This window comes from Saccharomyces cerevisiae, chromosome XV (genome assembly GCF_000146045.2).
Source record: "Saccharomyces cerevisiae S288C chromosome XV, complete sequence".
Taxonomy (NCBI): Eukaryota; Fungi; Ascomycota; class Saccharomycetes; order Saccharomycetales; family Saccharomycetaceae; genus Saccharomyces; species Saccharomyces cerevisiae.
Window position 1 is genome coordinate 160944 of NC_001147.6, and position 20506 is coordinate 181449.

The 20506-nt window shown below is 38.4% G+C and overlaps 6 protein-coding genes across 6 annotated transcripts, besides 2 other annotated features; 4 read left to right on the forward strand and 2 right to left on the reverse strand.

Annotated features, from left to right (window-relative positions):
- Positions 1 to 729: 729 nt before the first annotated feature.
- Positions 730 to 1071, reverse strand: YOL085C (uncharacterized protein; the record flags this gene model as incomplete). Its single annotated transcript, NM_001348875.1, has 1 exon — positions 730 to 1071. One exon carries the CDS (start codon positions 1069 to 1071, stop codon positions 730 to 732), a length of 342 nt encoding a protein of 113 aa, NP_001335813.1.
- Positions 1072 to 1412: 341 nt separating this feature from the next.
- On the forward strand, positions 1413 to 4388 carry PHM7 (Phm7p; the record flags this gene model as incomplete). The annotated part of the gene is made up of 1 exon (NM_001183338.1): positions 1413 to 4388. The coding sequence occupies one exon, from the start codon at positions 1413 to 1415 to the stop codon at positions 4386 to 4388; it is 2976 nt and encodes a 991-aa protein (NP_014557.1).
- Positions 4389 to 4770: 382 nt separating this feature from the next.
- Positions 4771 to 6009, forward strand: ATG34 (Atg34p; the record flags this gene model as incomplete). Its single annotated transcript, NM_001183337.1, has 1 exon — positions 4771 to 6009. The coding sequence occupies one exon, from the start codon at positions 4771 to 4773 to the stop codon at positions 6007 to 6009; it is 1239 nt and encodes a 412-aa protein (NP_014558.1).
- Positions 6010 to 6032: 23 nt separating this feature from the next.
- Positions 6033 to 6278: an origin of replication (ARS1510; Autonomously Replicating Sequence).
- Positions 6279 to 7688: 1410 nt separating this feature from the next.
- Positions 7689 to 7736: a regulatory region (Upstream open reading frame (uORF) in 5' untranslated region of ATG19 gene, regulate translation).
- A 47-nt stretch (positions 7737 to 7783) lies between these two features.
- Positions 7784 to 9031, forward strand: ATG19 (Atg19p; the record flags this gene model as incomplete). Its single annotated transcript, NM_001183336.1, has 1 exon — positions 7784 to 9031. One exon carries the CDS (start codon positions 7784 to 7786, stop codon positions 9029 to 9031), a length of 1248 nt encoding a protein of 415 aa, NP_014559.1.
- Positions 9032 to 10126: 1095 nt separating this feature from the next.
- On the forward strand, positions 10127 to 19366 carry IRA2 (Ras GTPase activating protein IRA2; the record flags this gene model as incomplete). The annotated part of the gene is made up of 1 exon (NM_001183335.1): positions 10127 to 19366. The coding sequence occupies one exon, from the start codon at positions 10127 to 10129 to the stop codon at positions 19364 to 19366; it is 9240 nt and encodes a 3079-aa protein (NP_014560.1).
- Positions 19367 to 19614: 248 nt separating this feature from the next.
- REX4 (putative 3'-5' exonuclease) lies at positions 19615 to 20484 on the reverse strand (the record flags this gene model as incomplete). The annotated part of the gene is made up of 1 exon (NM_001183334.1): positions 19615 to 20484. The coding sequence occupies one exon, from the start codon at positions 20482 to 20484 to the stop codon at positions 19615 to 19617; it is 870 nt and encodes a 289-aa protein (NP_014561.1).
- Between the last annotated feature and the right edge of the window lie 22 nt (positions 20485 to 20506).

Consider the following 20506-nt stretch of genomic DNA (forward strand, 5'->3'; position numbering starts at 1 on the left):
TGCGGATATGGTGAGACAACAACGGGGGAGAGAGAAAAGAAAAAAAAAGAAAAGAAGTTGCATGCGCCTATTATTACTTCAATAGATGGCAAATGGAAAAAGGGTAGTGAAACTTCGATATGATGATGGCTATCAAGTCTAGGGCTACAGTATTAGTTCGTTATGTACCACCATCAATGAGGCAGTGTAATTGGTGTAGTCTTGTTTAGCCCATTATGTCTTGTCTGGTATCTGTTCTATTGTATATCTCCCCTCCGCCACCTACATGTTAGGGAGACCAACGAAGGTATTATAGGAATCCCGATGTATGGGTTTGGTTGCCAGAAAAGAGGAAGTCCATATTGTACACCCGGAAACAACAAAAGGATATCCGAAATATTCCACGGTTTAGAAAAAAATCGGAAAAGAGCGCGGAGGGGTGTTACCCCCCTTCTCTACTAGCATTGGACTTTAATTAATATATGTGCATAGGAGAAGTGTAAAGTTCCCTTCCATATTGTAACATAATAAAGTGCACACCCAAATGAATTGAAAGCGTACTCAAACAGACAACCATTTCCAGTGTTGTATGTACCTGTCTATTTATACTGGTAGCAACCCTATTGCTGTTTCCTCTTCAAAGTACTCTAGCGGTTATGCGCGTCTCACCTTCAAGGTCATGGTCGCTCTATTGTTCGCACCACCGGCAAACTCGCGTCTCGCAAGTCTTGGCTCATTCTTCTAGTATACTCATGTTGCAAATGCACTCAGGTTCTTTCGGCAACTTAAATAATGACACCAGTTGTCGTGGTCGTCATCATCGCAACCCCAACCGGCATTCTTATTGCTTCTCCAATCTCGCCCCTTAGCGCAGGGTAAACCTTGGAAAATGCAGGCGCAAAAAACTCCGCCGGGCACAGCCTCACGCCCAGCGTTATCGCCGGGCCGGCAAGAGCGCGGGTCCGCCACAGAGTCAGCATGATTGTGCAATTGCGTAAACTCGTTTTTTCGGCGCCGCAAAGCCAAATACATCATATCAACACTTTTCACTTTATTTTTCGTTCGACCCTTATATTTGTCTTTTGCCTTCATGCTCCTTGATTTCCTATTTCATTTACCATCATTTCTTCGATCCCCCTCATCGTGATGTAGTCAACCCTCTTCTTGTTTTAATACGTTAATCTCCCTGAAATACTTTAAATACGTATGTGCGCAAGTGCTTAGAAACATGTATACATCGAGTATATATATATGTATGTATTCGCTTGATGTGGGTTCTTGGTTATCTATCCTTTATTGTATTTACTATGTCTACTACGTCTACGATATTTAGCAAATAGTACTCCTTTTTGTTATACTATTATATTAAGTTATATTTGAGCACATCATATTCAAAGCAGCGAAAGGTTAGATATTTATAGCACATACGTACTATGGCTGACAGTTCTTCGACTTCGGCGTTCATTTCAACCCTGATTATCTACGGTCTTACCGCCGTCGTGTTTGTCTGGCTCTTTTTGCTATTGCGGCCCAAGAATAGAAGAGTATACGAGCCACGGTCTCTTAAGGACATTCAGACTATTCCGGAGGAAGAGAGAACGGAACCAGTTCCTGAAGGCTACTTCGGGTGGGTTGAATATCTACTCTCGAAACCGCACTCGTTTCTCATCCAGCACACAAGCGTGGACGGCTATTTTCTGTTAAGATATATCGGTATCGTGGGTTCACTTTCGTTTGTGGGCTGTTTGCTTCTTTTACCGATATTGCTTCCCGTGAACGCTACCAACGGTAACAACCTTCAAGGCTTTGAACTGCTATCATTTTCAAATGTTACCAACAAGAACAGGTTTTACGCGCACGTTTTCCTCTCGTGGATCTTTTTTGGCCTGTTCACCTATGTCATCTACAAGGAGCTGTATTACTACGTCGTGTTTAGACATGCTATGCAGACAACACCACTCTATGACGGACTGCTGTCTTCTAGGACGGTTATCGTCACAGAATTGCACAAGAGCATCGCTCAAGAGGGGGAGATGCAAATGCGTTTCCCCAAGGCTTCCAATGTGGCCTTCGCGTATGATCTCTCAGACTTGCAAGAATTGTGTAAAGAAAGAGCTAAGAACGCTGCGAAGTACGAAGCTGCGTTGAATAAGGTTCTAAACAAGTGCGTGAAAATGACCCGAAACAAGACCCAAAAGCAACTTGACAAGTTGTACAATAACGGTACCAAGCCAAAGGACGATTTAGAGACATACGTGCCACATAAAAAGCGCCCTAAACATCGTTTGGGAAAATTGCCGCTTTGTCTAGGCGGCAAAAAAGTTAATACGTTGTCTTATTCTAGTAAAAGGATTGGGGAATTGAACGAAGAGATTCATGAAAAACAAGCCGATTGGGCCAGTAATGATAGGCAACCTGCCTGCTTTATCCAGTTCGAGACTCAATTGGAAGCGCAAAGATGCTACCAATCTGTGGAAGCAATCTTGGGTAAGAAAAATTTTGGTAAGCGTCTTATTGGCTACTCGCCAGAAGACGTTAACTGGGGCAGCATGCGTCTCAGTTCAAAGGAGAGACACTCCAGGAGAGCTGTGGCAAATACAATCATGGTGTTATTGATTATCTTTTGGGCTTTCCCCGTTGCTGTGGTTGGTATCATCTCCAACGTCAATTTCCTTACCGATAAAGTTCCCTTCTTACGTTTCATCAACAACATGCCCACCTTCCTGATGGGTGTCATTACTGGTTTGTTGCCTACTATTGCGTTGGTCGTTTTGATGTCTCTAGTGCCACCTTTTATCGTAATGTTGGGGAAACTTAGTGGTTGCGTCACTAGGCAAGAAACGGATCTATACTCCCAAGCATGGTATTACGCTTTCGCTGTGATTCAAATCTTTTTAGTTGTCACCGCTACCTCTTCTGCATCTTCCACCGTTGACTCGATTATTGACAGACCAAGATCCGCCATGACACTATTGGCAAATAACTTGCCAAAGGCATCCAACTTTTATATCATGTACTTCATATTGAAAGGTTTAACTGGCCCCACATGGACGATCTTGCAGGCAGTTAACTTGCTGCTAAGTAAAGTCCTAGGTAGAGTGTTGGATTCTACCCCAAGGCAAAAATGGAACCGCTACAATACTTTGGCCACGCCGCGCATGGGCATTGTTTACCCAGGCATTGAAATTCTGGTTTGCATTTATATCTGTTACTCGATTATCGCCCCTATACTGCTATTTTTCAGTACCGTAATGTTGACGCTACTTTATGTGGCGTATTTGTACAATTTAAACTACGTGTTTGGCTTCTCCTTCGATTTAAAGGGGCGCAATTATCCAAGAGCACTTTTCCAGATTTTTGTTGGAATTTACTTGAGTGAAGTATGTCTGCTTGGACTGTTTATCATGGCAAAAACCTGGGGTCCTTTGGTCCTGGAAGTGTTTTGGATCGTGGTCACTGCCCTAGCTCATATATATATGAAGAGGAAATTCATACCGCTATTCGACGCAGTTCCTTTAAGCGCCATCAGACATGCAAGAGGTGAGCCCGGCTATTCCTATCCTACATCGGACTTGGGTCTCCAGGAAATCAAGGACATTGCAGATGAAATGAAGGGCAAATACGAACAAGACAATACACACGGGATTTTGACGCCCGTGACCAAGGATGATTTGAAAAAGGCCAATCTGATACCAGATAACGATGGCAGCTCAGAGAACGGTACTCCTAGTAACCCCTTTGAGTCTGGTTCTGAACGTGCCTCTCTCTCTGGATCGAACGCAGAGAGTGACTCGATCAAGAAATTAAATGATACTGTTATCAAAAAATCAAGCACTCTCTCCTCCTCTACCAAGGACAACAACGAATCTACTTTTGTTCCAGAGGGTGAAAAGTTTCGCAAGTTTCACTACAGCGATGTTGAGGCATTGAGAAATAAGCGCCCTTATGATGAGGATGATCATAGTAAACATGGACCTGAAGGTGCCGTGCCAGTAAACGCTGACGCGGGAGTTATTTACAGTGATCCGGCAGCTGTCATGAAAGAGCCTCAGGCATTTCCTCCGGATGTTTTGGAAACCAATACTTGGACAAGAAGAATTCTACAATTCTTCAACCCAAGAAGGTCGTATCCTTTCGACAGTGTCAGGATGAGATTCCCACTTGTTTTCAACACCAGCATCGAATACGATGAAGAATATTTGAGCTCTGCTTATACCGATCCATGTGTCAGAGAGAAAGATCCCATTGTGTGGTGCTGTAAGGATCCGTTAGGAGTTTCAAAACAGCAAATTCAAGAGGCTAGGTCTAATGGCTTAGATGTAAGAGATGATTTCACAAGGTACGATGAAAAAGGAAAAGTCATATTCACTTACAACCCTCCTGATTATGAACCTGAGGCTAAAAAATGATGAATTAGCTTCATTCTTCACTTCTATCTTTTTCTTTGATTTTTTTTTCCCTAATGCATACATGATTTTTACGTCTTTATATAATACTGTTCTATTCATATTCTAGCCTAGTTTAATTATAATAATATCTATAATGTTTTTTTATATATCCGCATATCTGTGAGCTTGGGTATACAGAAAAAAATGGCACACGCACCCCTAAAGTAGGTGGGGAGGAAAAAGGAAGTAAGAGAAGGGAAAATCATATGAGAGCATCCAAATAGATCACTCTAAAAAATATAAACAGGCATGAAACTCAGTCAGTCAAATCAGAGTTAATATTGTAATTATCTGAAACTAGTTCCTATAGGTTGAGTGTCTATCAAAAATTTACGGAGACGCGATGAAAATTGCGGTAGAAACGACACTATTCGACTTCTTTGTCATCGATCAGTTTAAAAAATCTACTTTTTCAGCGCCAAACACCAAAGTTGACACTATTAAGGGTTGTATTAACAAGTTTATTGAACAATTTAATGTATATGATGAGCAACACATATTTTGGCAACCTCCTGGAAAATCAAACGTCAGATTGCTGTCAAACGCCAATGACTTTGGCCAATTGGGAAACTTTTTGCATAAGAAAATCAAATGTAACATTTTTATTGGAGAAGAAGCATTAAGGAAATACGATTTAAATATCTGTGGACCTTATGACAAATTTGTAGAAAATTCTGACCCTAGTGTTAAAAAGGTTGTGAACAGAGATGATGTCATGTTGTCGCGCAAATGTTTAAACATCATATCGGAACAACTCTCTATACTTGAGAAGTCCATAAGTAAGGCTCAAAACCAAGTGTTGCAGTCAAGTGAGGTTGAAGGAAAAAAATGTATTATCTTGCCGGAAGATAAACCAGAACTCATCAAGTTTTTTTCTAAATTTGAAACGAGTGTTCAGTTACAGGAGGTTTACGAGGGCTATAAGGTATATGAAAAGCTATTACAAAAATTTGGTGGGCAAAAAAAAAGAATGGAGTCTTTCTTGAATGAAAACACGCCAATGTCAGGTGCCGAAGCTATCAAGCAAATAAATATATCTGAGGAGCTCAAGGAAAAAGGGGAACGTTTAACAACACCAAACGATCCGTTATTACACGTTGAGGTGAGTAATGAGGATAACTCGCTGCACTTTATATTGTACAATAAAACGAATATCATAATTCCAGGAAATTGTACATTTGAATTTTCTAGCCAAATCTCCGAGGTATTCAGTATCAAAATGGGACCGCATGAGATAGGCATAAAGGGTCAGAAAGAGCTATGGTTTTTTCCATCATTACCTACTCCTCTCTCCAATTACACAATGAAAGTCGTAAACCAGGATGGAGAAACTATTCTGGTTGGTAAATGTGCTGACTCCAATGAAATAACTCTAAAATCTCCACTAGCCTCATTTTCGACAGGCAGTTTCCAGACAGGCAGTTTCCACACTTTGCAAGATCCTACTAATGTTTTCCGGGCAGACGCGCTTTCTTCCCCTGATGAATCAAGCATCATGAGCACTCCCTTTCTAGGCGAGACAGATGAAGTTTATAATTCTGGCTCTACATTAAGTAGGCCATTTACTTGGGAAGAAATATAAATGCTTTTTTATATTCTTCCAGTTTCTTTGGCTATAGTACTTATTTAACTTTTATTTATGTTTTCGTTATATTTTCAACATTTCCGGAAAATAAAAAAGCGACTTTTTGAGGATATTATCCTATCATCTGTTGAGAAACCTAAGACAGTTAGTTTCTATGATAATACCATCTGAAACGTAAACAGTTTTAAATTTAGCAATAAAAGCTAGGTAAGAAGCCGTGAAATTTCAGTCAACATACAGAAACGGTATATGTGGCTCCAATCAGAAAGTTCCAATACTATTAAGATGCTGACACAATTAATGTTGGTTTTAAAATAGCCTTGAAGTAAAAGAATTCCCTTGCAATAGTAAGTGCAGTTAAGGGAAAATGTGGTAACATATTGTAAACTAGGAAGTTAAAAATATTCCAAATAAATCTGAGTGATAGTCCTTGCAACAACGCCGTTGGAGTTTTCTTCACACAAAGAAAAGGGTAATGAGAACGAATGAAGAGTACCGAGTAGTGTTAATTCACCATTTCGAACACACCCTCTCATATTGCAGTACAAACAACGCAACTATGTATTTCCAGGATTTTAGTGCAATCTCTGGCTCTCCCCATTCACAATACAATGTGAGAATAGTTAAAGCGTTATACACATATACTAAATAGTAACTCGAAATAAGCTTTTGTCCGCTTTGAGAAAGTTTACTATTGTTTACTAGACAATAGCAAATAAACAAGAAGTTAGCATCAATAAAATATTATTAAAATTTACTTTATGCGACAAAACACCCTGTTGGTTTACGAGAAACGTTAGGTTTTACAGTAATTACACATTAACGCTTTTCCTCTCAAACATGGTTTAATTGCTGAAGTCCTTGACATTCAAAGCGACAACTTTGGCCAAAAAAGTAAGCAGACAGCGCTTTTTATGTGACATATTTCTAGCAAATCTATTATTTTTTCAGTTTACATATTTTCATCTCCAAAAATACTATCAATTTAACAATCCTCATTTACGTATAAAATTACAATGCTCTTGTTTTCACATTTTTCGAATATGTTTCGTAATTGTTACGCGTTCCATTTGAGAAGCAATTGTGAGTTAATCACTGTCAAAAGGAACTCAGAACGAACAAAATACCTTTTTCGGCATATTTTTCTGTTCGTAAATGTTTCCAGTTTGTTACATTATCCTTTCTTGTTATAAATGAAGTCTCAAACTTTTCTGACTTGGTAAACTTAAATATAGGCACGGGTGTTTAAAGCCGCCCACACATCACATTGAGAACGAGGTTATTAGTAGTTTGCACATTTCATTAATAAAAGCACGTTAAACAATTCTTATTATTTACTAAAAACCTACTGATGTAACGTAACCATGTGTCAAGCATCTATAAATTCTTGCCAAATATTGTCTTTTGCTATCCATAGACCTCTGTAAATGTTGGGCAACTCGTATCTTAAAAAACAATATCCCGTATATTCGTGATGTAGATGCTTCCTTTATAGAGAAACATATAGCACGCTGAGAGTATCATCCATTATAGCGGTTCCATGCGGAACATAGCACCAAAGAGGTTATTATTTTCTTAATTCTTATTGTATGACCCGGAAAAGGGGCGTGTGACATTGCATAGTATATGTTTACCTGAGGAAAAAGGAATTCAAGGCTCACGTAAATCTCCATGATATGAGTTTGATAAGGTGTATCAGACGAAAGAAGACTGAATCGAGGTAATTGCGGCGGCACTTGCTTCAGTAACGCCCAAAGGAGAGTTCTGGTAAATGAACAACTCAAAGACTAACCAACAGATGAACACCTCAATGGGGTACCCCTTAACCGTCTACGATGAATGTAACAAATTCCAACTAATTGTGCCAACTTTAGATGCAAATATCATGCTTTGGTGTATTGGACAACTTTCACTGCTGAATGATTCTAACGGTTGTAAGCATTTGTTTTGGCAACCGAATGACAAGTCAAATGTCCGAATCTTACTAAATAATTATGACTATGGTCACTTGTTCAAATACTTGCAATGTCAAAGAAAATGCTCAGTTTATATCGGAGAAGGAACGCTTAAGAAATATAATTTGACTATTTCTACATCCTTTGACAACTTTTTGGACCTGACGCCCTCCGAGGAGAAGGAAAGCTTATGTAGAGAAGACGCACACGAAGATCCCGTATCTCCAAAGGCTGGTTCCGAAGAAGAGATAAGCCCTAATTCCACCTCTAATGTGGTTGTGTCAAGAGAATGCTTGGATAACTTCATGAAACAACTCCTTAAGTTGGAAGAATCGTTAAATAAGTTGGAATTGGAGCAAAAGGTCACAAATAAAGAACCTAACCACAGAATAAGCGGTACGATTGACATACCAGAAGATAGGTCCGAACTAGTGAACTTTTTCACAGAGTTGAAAACAGTCAAACAACTTGAGGACGTTTTTCAACGTTACCATGACTATGAGAGGTTATCACAAGAATGTGACAGTAAGACGGAAATCGCCTCTGACCATTCGAAAAAGGAAACTAAAATAGAAGTGGAACCCCCAAATGAGCGCTCATTGCAAATCACAATGAACCAAAGGGACAATTCATTGTATTTCCAGTTGTTTAACAACACAAACTCTGTTTTGGCAGGCAACTGCAAACTGAAGTTTACTGACGCTGGCGATAAGCCAACCACGCAAATTATTGACATGGGTCCTCATGAAATAGGAATAAAGGAGTACAAGGAATACCGATACTTTCCATACGCACTTGATTTAGAGGCCGGCTCCACTATCGAGATTGAAAATCAGTATGGAGAAGTGATCTTCTTGGGCAAGTATGGCTCTTCTCCAATGATTAACTTAAGGCCACCTTCAAGATTATCTGCAGAAAGTTTACAGGCATCCCAAGAGCCATTTTACTCCTTTCAAATCGATACGTTACCAGAACTGGATGACTCTAGTATCATCAGTACATCCATTTCACTCTCTTATGACGGTGACGACAATGAAAAAGCCCTGACTTGGGAAGAACTCTAGGTCAAACTCTATTTTTATACAGCAATGAGTACCTTTTCACATACACATAAATATATTAAATATAATAAATACAATAAATATAAAATAACCCTTTTCGAAACTCTTTACTTCCTAAGGCCTCTCATTACTTATCACCTAGCATCATGCTCTTCATACATGCCATCTACTTTCAAACGATATACGGCTAACCAGAAAAGTACGGACAATCAGGGACGAGCAGGGACATGACGCCTTCCGCACAGATCCCAGAGAAAAGCAGGGAAACAAGAAAATAAGAAAACAAGAAAAACAGTAGTTACCCTTGTAAGTGTCATCCACAACAGAACCAATACTCTTACTCTTCCGCTCATTCCCCGCAGAATGATAGAACTATTCTAAATCCCCTTGCCTTGCTTGGCCTTGACTTGGGTTGGGACTTGGACCTCTAGAACCGATGTGCCTTCAAACATCTTAGCGAGATAAGAGTCTGCCATTAATGCATCGAGCCAATATCTTGGACTAGTACGAGGTTCACGTAGCCTTTCTTGCACGGCACCAGCGTCCCACCCCAAGTTCTTTGCTATACTGACCGCCTTACACATTTTAGTGTGATTCCAACCCAAAGTAGCTCCTCAAAAAGGGTCACCCGATCGGTGAATCAATCCGCGGCGCAGAAATGTTCGTAGAGCTCTCGTTTCTTCTAGAACGCTCCCTTGATGAAACGAAAATTTCCATCACAATAAAGCTCGCACGCCTTTTTGAAAACCCCAAGCTTTGCTGTGTCTTCTTGTGAAAAGTTTTGCCCAACGATTATCTATTCTACATATAACCGGGGAGTTAAGCACATCCTATTGCCCTACATTCTCTCCGCTTACTTCATTGTCTAGAGCTCCTGGGAAACAAAAGACCGAAAAAGCGAAAACAAAATCAGAACAAGGCTTAAGTACTTTTTCACCAATTGTAGCAAACATTTAACCACATTTTAGCACACTAGCATATAGCATTGTCCTCTGTTATTCGTTTTGCTTTTCTCCTTTAGTGTTACTTTTCCCCCAACGTTACACCATTTTTTGATATCAACTAAACTGTATACATTATCTTTCTTCAGGGAGAAGCATGTCCCAGCCCACTAAGAATAAGAAGAAAGAACACGGGACCGATTCCAAGTCATCCCGCATGACTCGGACGTTGGTTAATCATATTCTTTTTGAAAGAATTCTCCCGATCCTTCCGGTGGAGTCTAATCTAAGTACCTATTCGGAAGTGGAAGAGTATTCCTCATTCATTTCATGCAGATCTGTGCTCATTAACGTTACCGTTTCCCGAGATGCAAATGCTATGGTGGAAGGCACCTTGGAGTTGATAGAATCGCTTCTTCAAGGGCACGAAATCATTTCAGATAAGGGTAGCAGTGACGTTATTGAATCAATACTGATTATACTAAGATTGTTAAGTGATGCGCTAGAGTATAATTGGCAAAATCAAGAAAGCCTTCATTACAACGACATTTCGACTCACGTAGAACATGACCAAGAACAGAAGTACAGACCAAAGCTTAACAGTATTCTGCCCGACTACTCGTCGACTCATTCCAATGGCAACAAACACTTTTTCCACCAGAGCAAACCTCAGGCACTGATACCGGAACTGGCATCGAAATTGCTTGAGAGTTGCGCGAAGTTGAAGTTCAATACAAGAACTTTGCAAATTTTACAAAATATGATCAGTCATGTTCATGGAAACATTCTAACGACTTTGAGTTCCTCGATTCTTCCCCGCCACAAATCCTATCTGACAAGGCACAACCATCCTTCTCATTGTAAAATGATTGACTCTACTCTAGGCCATATTCTCCGATTTGTAGCGGCTTCCAATCCGTCCGAGTATTTTGAATTTATCAGAAAGAGTGTGCAAGTGCCCGTAACACAGACACACACGCATTCACACTCCCATTCACACTCTTTGCCATCTTCCGTTTATAACAGCATAGTGCCCCACTTTGATCTTTTCAGCTTCATCTATTTAAGCAAGCATAATTTTAAGAAATACTTGGAACTCATCAAAAACTTATCGGTGACGTTAAGGAAAACGATTTATCATTGCCTACTTTTGCATTACAGCGCCAAAGCAATAATGTTTTGGATAATGGCTAGGCCTGCGGAATATTATGAACTCTTCAACTTATTAAAAGATAATAACAATGAACACTCGAAATCCTTAAACACGTTAAACCATACACTTTTCGAGGAGATCCATTCGACTTTTAATGTGAATAGCATGATAACCACCAATCAAAATGCTCATCAAGGCTCATCTTCCCCTTCGTCCTCCTCGCCATCGTCACCACCTAGCTCATCATCATCGGATAACAACAATCAAAACATAATAGCAAAATCCTTAAGTCGTCAGCTTTCTCACCACCAGTCATACATTCAACAGCAGTCTGAAAGAAAACTACATTCTTCATGGACTACAAACTCTCAATCCTCTACTTCACTGTCATCTTCAACGTCTAATTCAACAACAACTGATTTCTCTACTCACACTCAACCAGGAGAATATGACCCTTCCTTACCAGATACTCCCACGATGTCTAACATCACTATTAGTGCATCTTCATTATTATCTCAAACTCCAACTCCAACAACACAATTGCAACAGCGGTTGAACTCAGCAGCTGCAGCCGCCGCCGCAGCTGCTTCACCATCGAATTCCACCCCAACTGGATACACAGCAGAGCAACAAAGTCGCGCTTCATACGATGCACACAAAACTGGCCATACTGGTAAGGATTATGACGAACATTTTTTGTCTGTCACTCGTTTGGATAATGTTTTGGAGTTATACACGCACTTTGATGATACTGAGGTACTACCACACACATCCGTACTGAAGTTTTTAACTACTTTGACAATGTTCGATATTGACCTTTTTAATGAATTAAACGCTACATCATTCAAATATATTCCTGATTGTACTATGCATCGTCCAAAAGAAAGAACAAGTTCTTTCAATAATACTGCACACGAGACAGGTTCCGAAAAGACTTCGGGTATAAAACATATTACACAAGGCTTAAAGAAATTAACTTCTTTACCTTCCTCAACCAAAAAAACTGTAAAATTTGTGAAGATGTTGCTAAGAAATTTAAATGGGAATCAAGCTGTATCAGATGTTGCCCTCTTAGATACAATGAGGGCCTTACTATCATTCTTTACAATGACTTCTGCGGTCTTTCTCGTGGATAGAAACTTACCCTCAGTACTTTTTGCCAAGAGACTCATCCCCATAATGGGGACAAATTTAAGCGTCGGTCAAGACTGGAATTCAAAAATAAATAACAGTTTGATGGTTTGTTTGAAAAAAAACTCCACCACGTTTGTTCAATTACAATTAATATTCTTCTCTTCAGCTATTCAATTCGATCATGAATTATTACTGGCACGTCTGAGCATCGATACAATGGCCAACAATTTAAACATGCAGAAGCTATGCCTTTATACTGAAGGATTCAGGATATTCTTCGACATACCAAGTAAGAAGGAATTGCGGAAGGCAATTGCGGTTAAAATTTCTAAATTTTTCAAAACATTATTCTCCATTATAGCAGATATTCTTTTACAAGAATTTCCGTATTTTGATGAGCAAATCACCGACATAGTTGCTTCCATTCTTGACGGTACAATTATCAATGAGTATGGTACGAAGAAACATTTCAAGGGGAGCTCACCCTCTTTATGTTCGACAACCCGGTCAAGATCAGGATCTACATCTCAAAGTTCAATGACACCAGTTTCTCCGCTGGGACTGGATACTGATATATGTCCAATGAACACCCTGTCTTTAGTTGGTTCAAGTACTTCAAGAAATTCTGACAACGTTAATTCATTAAACAGTTCACCAAAGAACTTGTCTTCTGATCCATACTTGTCACATCTTGTGGCCCCAAGAGCGCGTCATGCTTTAGGTGGGCCATCTAGTATTATAAGGAATAAAATACCGACTACATTGACTTCACCTCCAGGAACGGAAAAATCTTCACCAGTACAACGTCCGCAAACGGAAAGCATCAGTGCCACACCAATGGCCATAACAAATTCTACTCCATTATCGTCGGCAGCATTCGGAATTCGATCGCCTTTGCAGAAAATAAGAACGAGGCGTTATTCCGATGAAAGTTTAGGAAAATTCATGAAATCAACAAATAATTACATTCAAGAACATTTGATACCAAAAGATTTGAATGAAGCAACTCTTCAAGATGCTAGAAGAATAATGATTAATATTTTCAGTATTTTTAAGAGACCGAATAGTTACTTCATCATTCCTCACAATATAAACTCGAATTTACAATGGGTTTCGCAGGATTTTAGAAATATTATGAAACCGATTTTCGTCGCCATCGTAAGTCCGGATGTAGATTTACAGAATACTGCTCAATCATTCATGGATACCTTATTATCGAATGTTATTACTTATGGTGAATCAGATGAGAATATCAGTATTGAAGGGTATCATCTTCTTTGCAGTTACACTGTAACATTATTTGCAATGGGCCTTTTCGATTTGAAAATTAATAATGAAAAGCGTCAAATTCTCTTGGATATAACTGTCAAGTTTATGAAGGTTAGATCACATTTAGCAGGGATCGCGGAGGCCTCACACCACATGGAATACATAAGTGATTCTGAAAAACTCACCTTTCCGCTGATTATGGGGACTGTTGGTAGGGCCCTATTTGTTTCATTATACTCTAGTCAACAAAAAATTGAAAAGACTTTAAAGATTGCTTACACAGAGTATCTTTCTGCAATCAATTTTCATGAGAGGAATATTGATGATGCTGATAAAACTTGGGTTCATAATATTGAGTTTGTAGAAGCGATGTGTCATGACAACTACACAACTTCTGGTTCAATTGCTTTCCAAAGGAGGACAAGAAATAATATTTTACGATTTGCTACTATTCCTAACGCTATCTTACTTGATTCTATGAGGATGATCTATAAGAAGTGGCATACTTACACACACAGTAAAAGTTTAGAAAAACAAGAACGGAACGACTTCAGAAATTTCGCGGGTATTTTAGCCTCTTTGTCGGGTATCCTATTCATCAATAAAAAGATATTGCAAGAAATGTATCCATACCTACTCGACACCGTTTCAGAATTGAAAAAAAATATAGACTCTTTTATCTCAAAACAATGCCAATGGTTAAACTATCCGGATTTATTAACGAGAGAAAATTCAAGAGATATTCTAAGTGTAGAACTGCATCCTTTGTCTTTTAACTTACTTTTTAATAATTTGAGGCTCAAGTTAAAAGAACTTGCTTGTTCAGACTTATCAATACCAGAAAATGAAAGTTCCTATGTTTTATTAGAACAAATAATCAAAATGCTGCGGACAATCCTAGGTCGTGATGATGACAATTATGTAATGATGCTTTTTTCCACAGAGATTGTAGATCTTATTGATTTATTGACAGATGAAATAAAAAAAATACCAGCCTATTGTCCAAAATATCTCAAGGCAATTATTCAAATGACCAAAATGTTCAGTGCCTTGCAGCACTCAGAGGTTAATTTAGGTGTCAAAAATCATTTTCACGTTAAAAATAAATGGTTGAGGCAAATCACTGATTGGTTTCAAGTGAGTATTGCGAGAGAGTACGATTTCGAAAACTTGTCAAAACCTCTAAAAGAAATGGATTTGGTAAAAAGAGACATGGATATTCTATACATAGATACGGCAATCGAAGCTTCAACCGCTATTGCGTACCTCACGAGACATACTTTCTTAGAGATTCCACCTGCCGCGTCAGATCCCGAACTATCTCGATCTAGGTCTGTGATATTTGGGTTTTATTTCAACATCTTAATGAAAGGCCTTGAAAAAAGTAGTGATCGTGACAATTACCCAGTATTCTTGAGGCACAAAATGAGTGTCCTCAACGACAATGTAATACTTTCATTAACAAATCTTTCAAACACCAATGTTGATGCGAGTTTGCAGTTCACCTTACCGATGGGCTATTCCGGAAATCGAAACATTAGGAATGCATTTTTGGAGGTCTTCATTAATATCGTTACGAACTATCGGACATACACGGCTAAAACTGACCTTGGAAAATTAGAGGCAGCAGACAAATTTTTGCGATATACGATTGAACATCCCCAGCTATCGTCCTTTGGAGCAGCGGTTTGTCCCGCTAGCGATATTGATGCTTATGCTGCTGGCTTAATAAATGCATTTGAAACGAGGAATGCCACCCACATTGTAGTGGCACAGTTGATTAAAAATGAAATTGAAAAATCTTCCAGACCTACGGATATCCTTAGAAGAAATAGCTGTGCTACGAGATCATTATCTATGCTAGCCAGGTCCAAGGGTAACGAATATTTGATTCGCACTTTGCAACCATTACTAAAAAAAATTATCCAGAACAGAGATTTTTTTGAAATTGAGAAACTAAAACCGGAAGATTCAGATGCTGAACGTCAAATAGAGCTCTTCGTTAAATACATGAATGAATTATTGGAATCCATATCCAACTCCGTATCTTATTTTCCCCCTCCTTTATTTTATATTTGCCAAAACATTTATAAAGTTGCGTGTGAAAAATTTCCGGATCACGCAATTATCGCCGCTGGGTCTTTCGTGTTTTTACGGTTTTTTTGTCCTGCTTTAGTCAGCCCTGATTCTGAAAATATCATAGATATTTCTCACTTGAGCGAAAAGCGTACCTTCATCAGCTTGGCTAAAGTTATCCAAAATATTGCCAATGGCTCAGAAAATTTCTCCAGATGGCCAGCTTTGTGTTCCCAAAAGGATTTTCTTAAGGAATGTAGCGATAGAATTTTCAGATTCCTAGCTGAACTTTGTAGAACAGATCGCACGATAGACATCCAAGTGAGAACAGACCCAACGCCAATTGCATTTGACTATCAATTCCTTCATTCCTTTGTTTACCTTTACGGTCTTGAGGTGAGAAGGAATGTGCTAAATGAAGCAAAACATGATGATGGTGACATTGATGGTGACGATTTCTATAAGACCACATTTTTACTTATTGATGATGTTCTTGGCCAATTAGGCCAACCTAAAATGGAATTTTCCAATGAAATACCAATATACATAAGAGAACATATGGACGACTATCCGGAACTGTATGAGTTCATGAATAGGCACGCGTTCAGAAACATTGAGACTTCAACAGCGTACAGCCCAAGCGTTCACGAGTCCACCTCAAGTGAAGGCATTCCAATTATTACGTTAACAATGTCAAATTTCTCAGACAGACATGTGGACATTGATACAGTTGCTTACAAGTTCTTGCAAATTTATGCTCGAATCTGGACCACCAAACACTGTTTAATAATCGACTGTACAGAATTTGACGAGGGAGGGCTTGATATGAGGAAATTTATTTCTTTGGTTATGGGACTATTACCAGAAGTTGCACCCAAAAATTGTATAGGCTGTTACTACTTTAACGTAAACGAGACATTTATGGATAATTATGGAAAATGTTTGGACAAAGACAACGTATATGTTTCCTCGAAAATTCCTCATTATTTCATTAATAGTAACTCTGATGAAGGACTTATGAAATCTGTGGGTATAACTGGACAAGGGTTGAAGGTTCTGCAAGATATTCGTGTCTCTCTGCATGATATCACGCTTTATGACGAAAAAAGAAATAGATTTACGCCGGTATCGTTGAAAATAGGCGATATTTACTTTCAAGTCTTGCATGAAACTCCTAGGCAATATAAAATAAGGGACATGGGTACTTTATTCGACGTAAAATTCAATGATGTCTACGAAATTAGCCGAATATTTGAAGTACATGTTTCGTCAATAACTGGAGTGGCAGCTGAATTTACAGTAACTTTTCAGGACGAGAGAAGGTTGATTTTTAGTAGTCCGAAATACCTTGAAATTGTGAAGATGTTCTATTACGCACAGATCCGGTTAGAAAGTGAATATGAAATGGATAATAATTCGAGTACCTCCTCCCCAAATTCAAACAACAAGGACAAACAGCAGAAAGAGAGAACAAAACTATTGTGCCACCTACTGTTAGTATCTCTTATTGGTCTGTTTGATGAGAGTAAAAAAATGAAAAACAGTTCGTATAACCTAATAGCTGCCACTGAGGCGTCATTTGGTTTGAACTTTGGCTCCCATTTTCATCGCTCTCCCGAGGTGTACGTCCCCGAAGATACTACAACATTTTTAGGTGTTATTGGAAAGTCTCTTGCAGAGTCTAATCCAGAACTCACAGCCTATATGTTTATCTATGTTTTGGAGGCATTGAAGAACAACGTAATTCCTCACGTTTACATCCCTCATACCATTTGCGGTTTGTCTTATTGGATCCCTAATTTATACCAACATGTGTATTTGGCTGATGATGAAGAAGGCCCCGAAAACATATCTCACATTTTCCGAATTCTTATCAGGCTCTCTGTGAGAGAGACTGACTTTAAAGCCGTATACATGCAATATGTTTGGTTGCTACTTTTAGATGATGGCCGCTTAACTGACATTATCGTTGATGAAGTTATTAATCATGCGTTAGAAAGAGACTCCGAAAACCGCGATTGGAAGAAAACAATATCGTTACTGACTGTCCTACCCACTACTGAGGTTGCTAATAATATTATTCAAAAAATATTGGCAAAAATTAGATCATTTTTACCGTCATTGAAGTTAGAAGCTATGACCCAAAGTTGGTCTGAACTAACAATATTAGTTAAGATAAGCATCCACGTTTTTTTTGAAACTTCTTTGCTGGTACAGATGTACTTACCAGAGATCCTGTTTATCGTATCCTTATTAATTGATGTTGGTCCAAGGGAACTCAGATCATCACTACACCAGCTATTAATGAATGTATGCCATTCCTTGGCTATTAACTCAGCTTTACCACAAGATCATAGAAATAATCTAGATGAAATAAGTGATATATTTGCACATCAAAAGGTGAAGTTTATGTTTGGGTTCAGCGAGGACAAAGGACGAATTTTACAGATTTTTAGCGCTTCTTCTTTTGCAAGCAAGTTTAATATTCTGGATTTCTTCATCAATAATATATTATTGCTGATGGAATATTCTTCAACGTACGAAGCAAACGTGTGGAAGACAAGATACAAGAAATATGTCTTGGAATCTGTGTTTACAAGTAATTCTTTTCTTTCGGCACGTTCAATCATGATTGTTGGTATAATGGGTAAATCTTACATAACTGAAGGGTTATGCAAGGCTATGTTAATTGAAACCATGAAAGTTATCGCCGAACCAAAGATTACTGACGAGCATCTTTTCTTAGCCATATCTCATATTTTTACTTATTCCAAAATTGTTGAAGGTTTGGATCCCAACCTTGACTTAATGAAGCACTTATTTTGGTTTTCAACACTCTTCCTTGAATCACGTCACCCGATAATTTTTGAGGGTGCCCTTCTCTTTGTGTCAAACTGTATAAGGCGCCTATACATGGCCCAGTTTGAAAATGAAAGCGAAACATCATTGATAAGTACTTTACTTAAGGGGAGAAAGTTTGCTCATACCTTTTTAAGCAAGATAGAGAATCTTAGTGGTATTGTTTGGAATGAAGATAATTTTACACACATTCTGATTTTCATCATTAATAAAGGACTATCCAATCCTTTCATTAAGAGTACGGCTTTTGATTTCTTGAAGATGATGTTTAGAAACTCCTACTTTGAGCATCAAATCAATCAGAAATCTGATCATTATTTGTGCTATATGTTCCTATTGTATTTTGTTTTAAACTGCAATCAATTTGAGGAACTTTTAGGTGACGTTGATTTTGAAGGAGAAATGGTTAACATTGAAAACAAGAACACCATTCCTAAAATTTTGTTAGAGTGGTTGAGTTCGGATAACGAAAATGCAAACATTACCCTCTATCAAGGTGCGATACTGTTCAAATGTTCAGTTACGGATGAACCAAGTAGATTTAGGTTTGCGTTGATTATTAGGCATCTATTGACAAAGAAACCCATTTGTGCATTGCGTTTTTACAGTGTTATTCGTAACGAAATAAGAAAAATATCAGCATTTGAGCAAAATTCGGATTGTGTTCCACTTGCTTTCGATATTTTAAACTTATTAGTGACGCATTCAGAGTCTAATTCGTTAGAAAAACTTCACGAAGAATCCATTGAACGTCTAACCAAAAGAGGTTTATCGATTGTGACTTCTTCTGGTATATTTGCGAAGAACTCCGACATGATGATACCTTTAGATGTAAAACCTGAAGATATCTATGAACGTAAGAGAATAATGACAATGATTTTATCAAGGATGTCATGTTCTGCTTAGAGGTGTTACATAAACTAATGAAAGAAATATCAATATCTATCTGTAAGCATGAATGTACATATCTCATGTTAGGGTTTTCTTATCGCTAATTTTTCGCAATTTGTTACGTGGGTTGCTTTTATACAGCTACAATTTTTATATATTCTATCGTGTAATGAATGGCTCAGTAAATTCAAGCGCCACATAGACTAATGTACATACCAATGCATTTTAATTGTAAGAATAAAAGGGGCCATTCATCTACCGTCTTAGTTGAAAGTGTTTCTGTGAATTTTTTCAAATTCCGTTTTTTCCTTTTTATATAATAGCATGGTGGCACGAGCATCTTCGACTGAAGAATGCTCACCTTCTTGAATGGAAATTTTTAAAACCTCCCTGGTTAATTTCTTTAAGCTGGGTGTTTTACCCTTAGCATACAACTTCCTGAATGGGAGGTGTCTTGAAGTGTCCCTGAGTAGTGACTTTGGGTGGGATAACATCAATGCTTCGAGATCATGCTTTAAAGCGTGCCCTACAAGAATTCTACCTTCCAGAATATCCGCAGTCTTTTTTTGAGCTTCTTTGAATGTAATGGCATTTTTCATATGCTCTGGTTTAATACCACTAACCCAAGTTCTCCATTCTACAACTTTCTCTCTTGGCTTAACAAATTCATCGAGGACGACATGTCCAAAATAATTTACGATTGATATTCTAGCTAACGCAGACTCTTTACCCTCGGGACCAACGCCTACAAATTCACAATCCATGGCGATGTATTTCCCAATTTCTTTACTCTTATTACTATTAATACGAGTATCTTCCGAAATACCCACTTTTACTGGCTCTTTAATAGTAGTACTAGTATTTGCTTTATTTGGGTTGAATTCAAACACTTTTCCCTCGAGCTTGTCTTTCTCATGCTTACTAATCTCCTTGTTCATGTTATATACCATGTCCATAATTTTACTGCCGTTTTTGCGCTTTCGAGGGGCATATTGGGTTGTACTACTGACATTTACTGTTTTGCTAACTTTCTTAACGTTTCTGATTTTCCTATTTGATTGCTTATTCTTTCCATTGGAGGTAGGATTGCTTTCGGAGGCTAATAGTGCCTGCCAGTTTGAAGAGAGAGCCATTAAAACTGTACGCTATCTACTT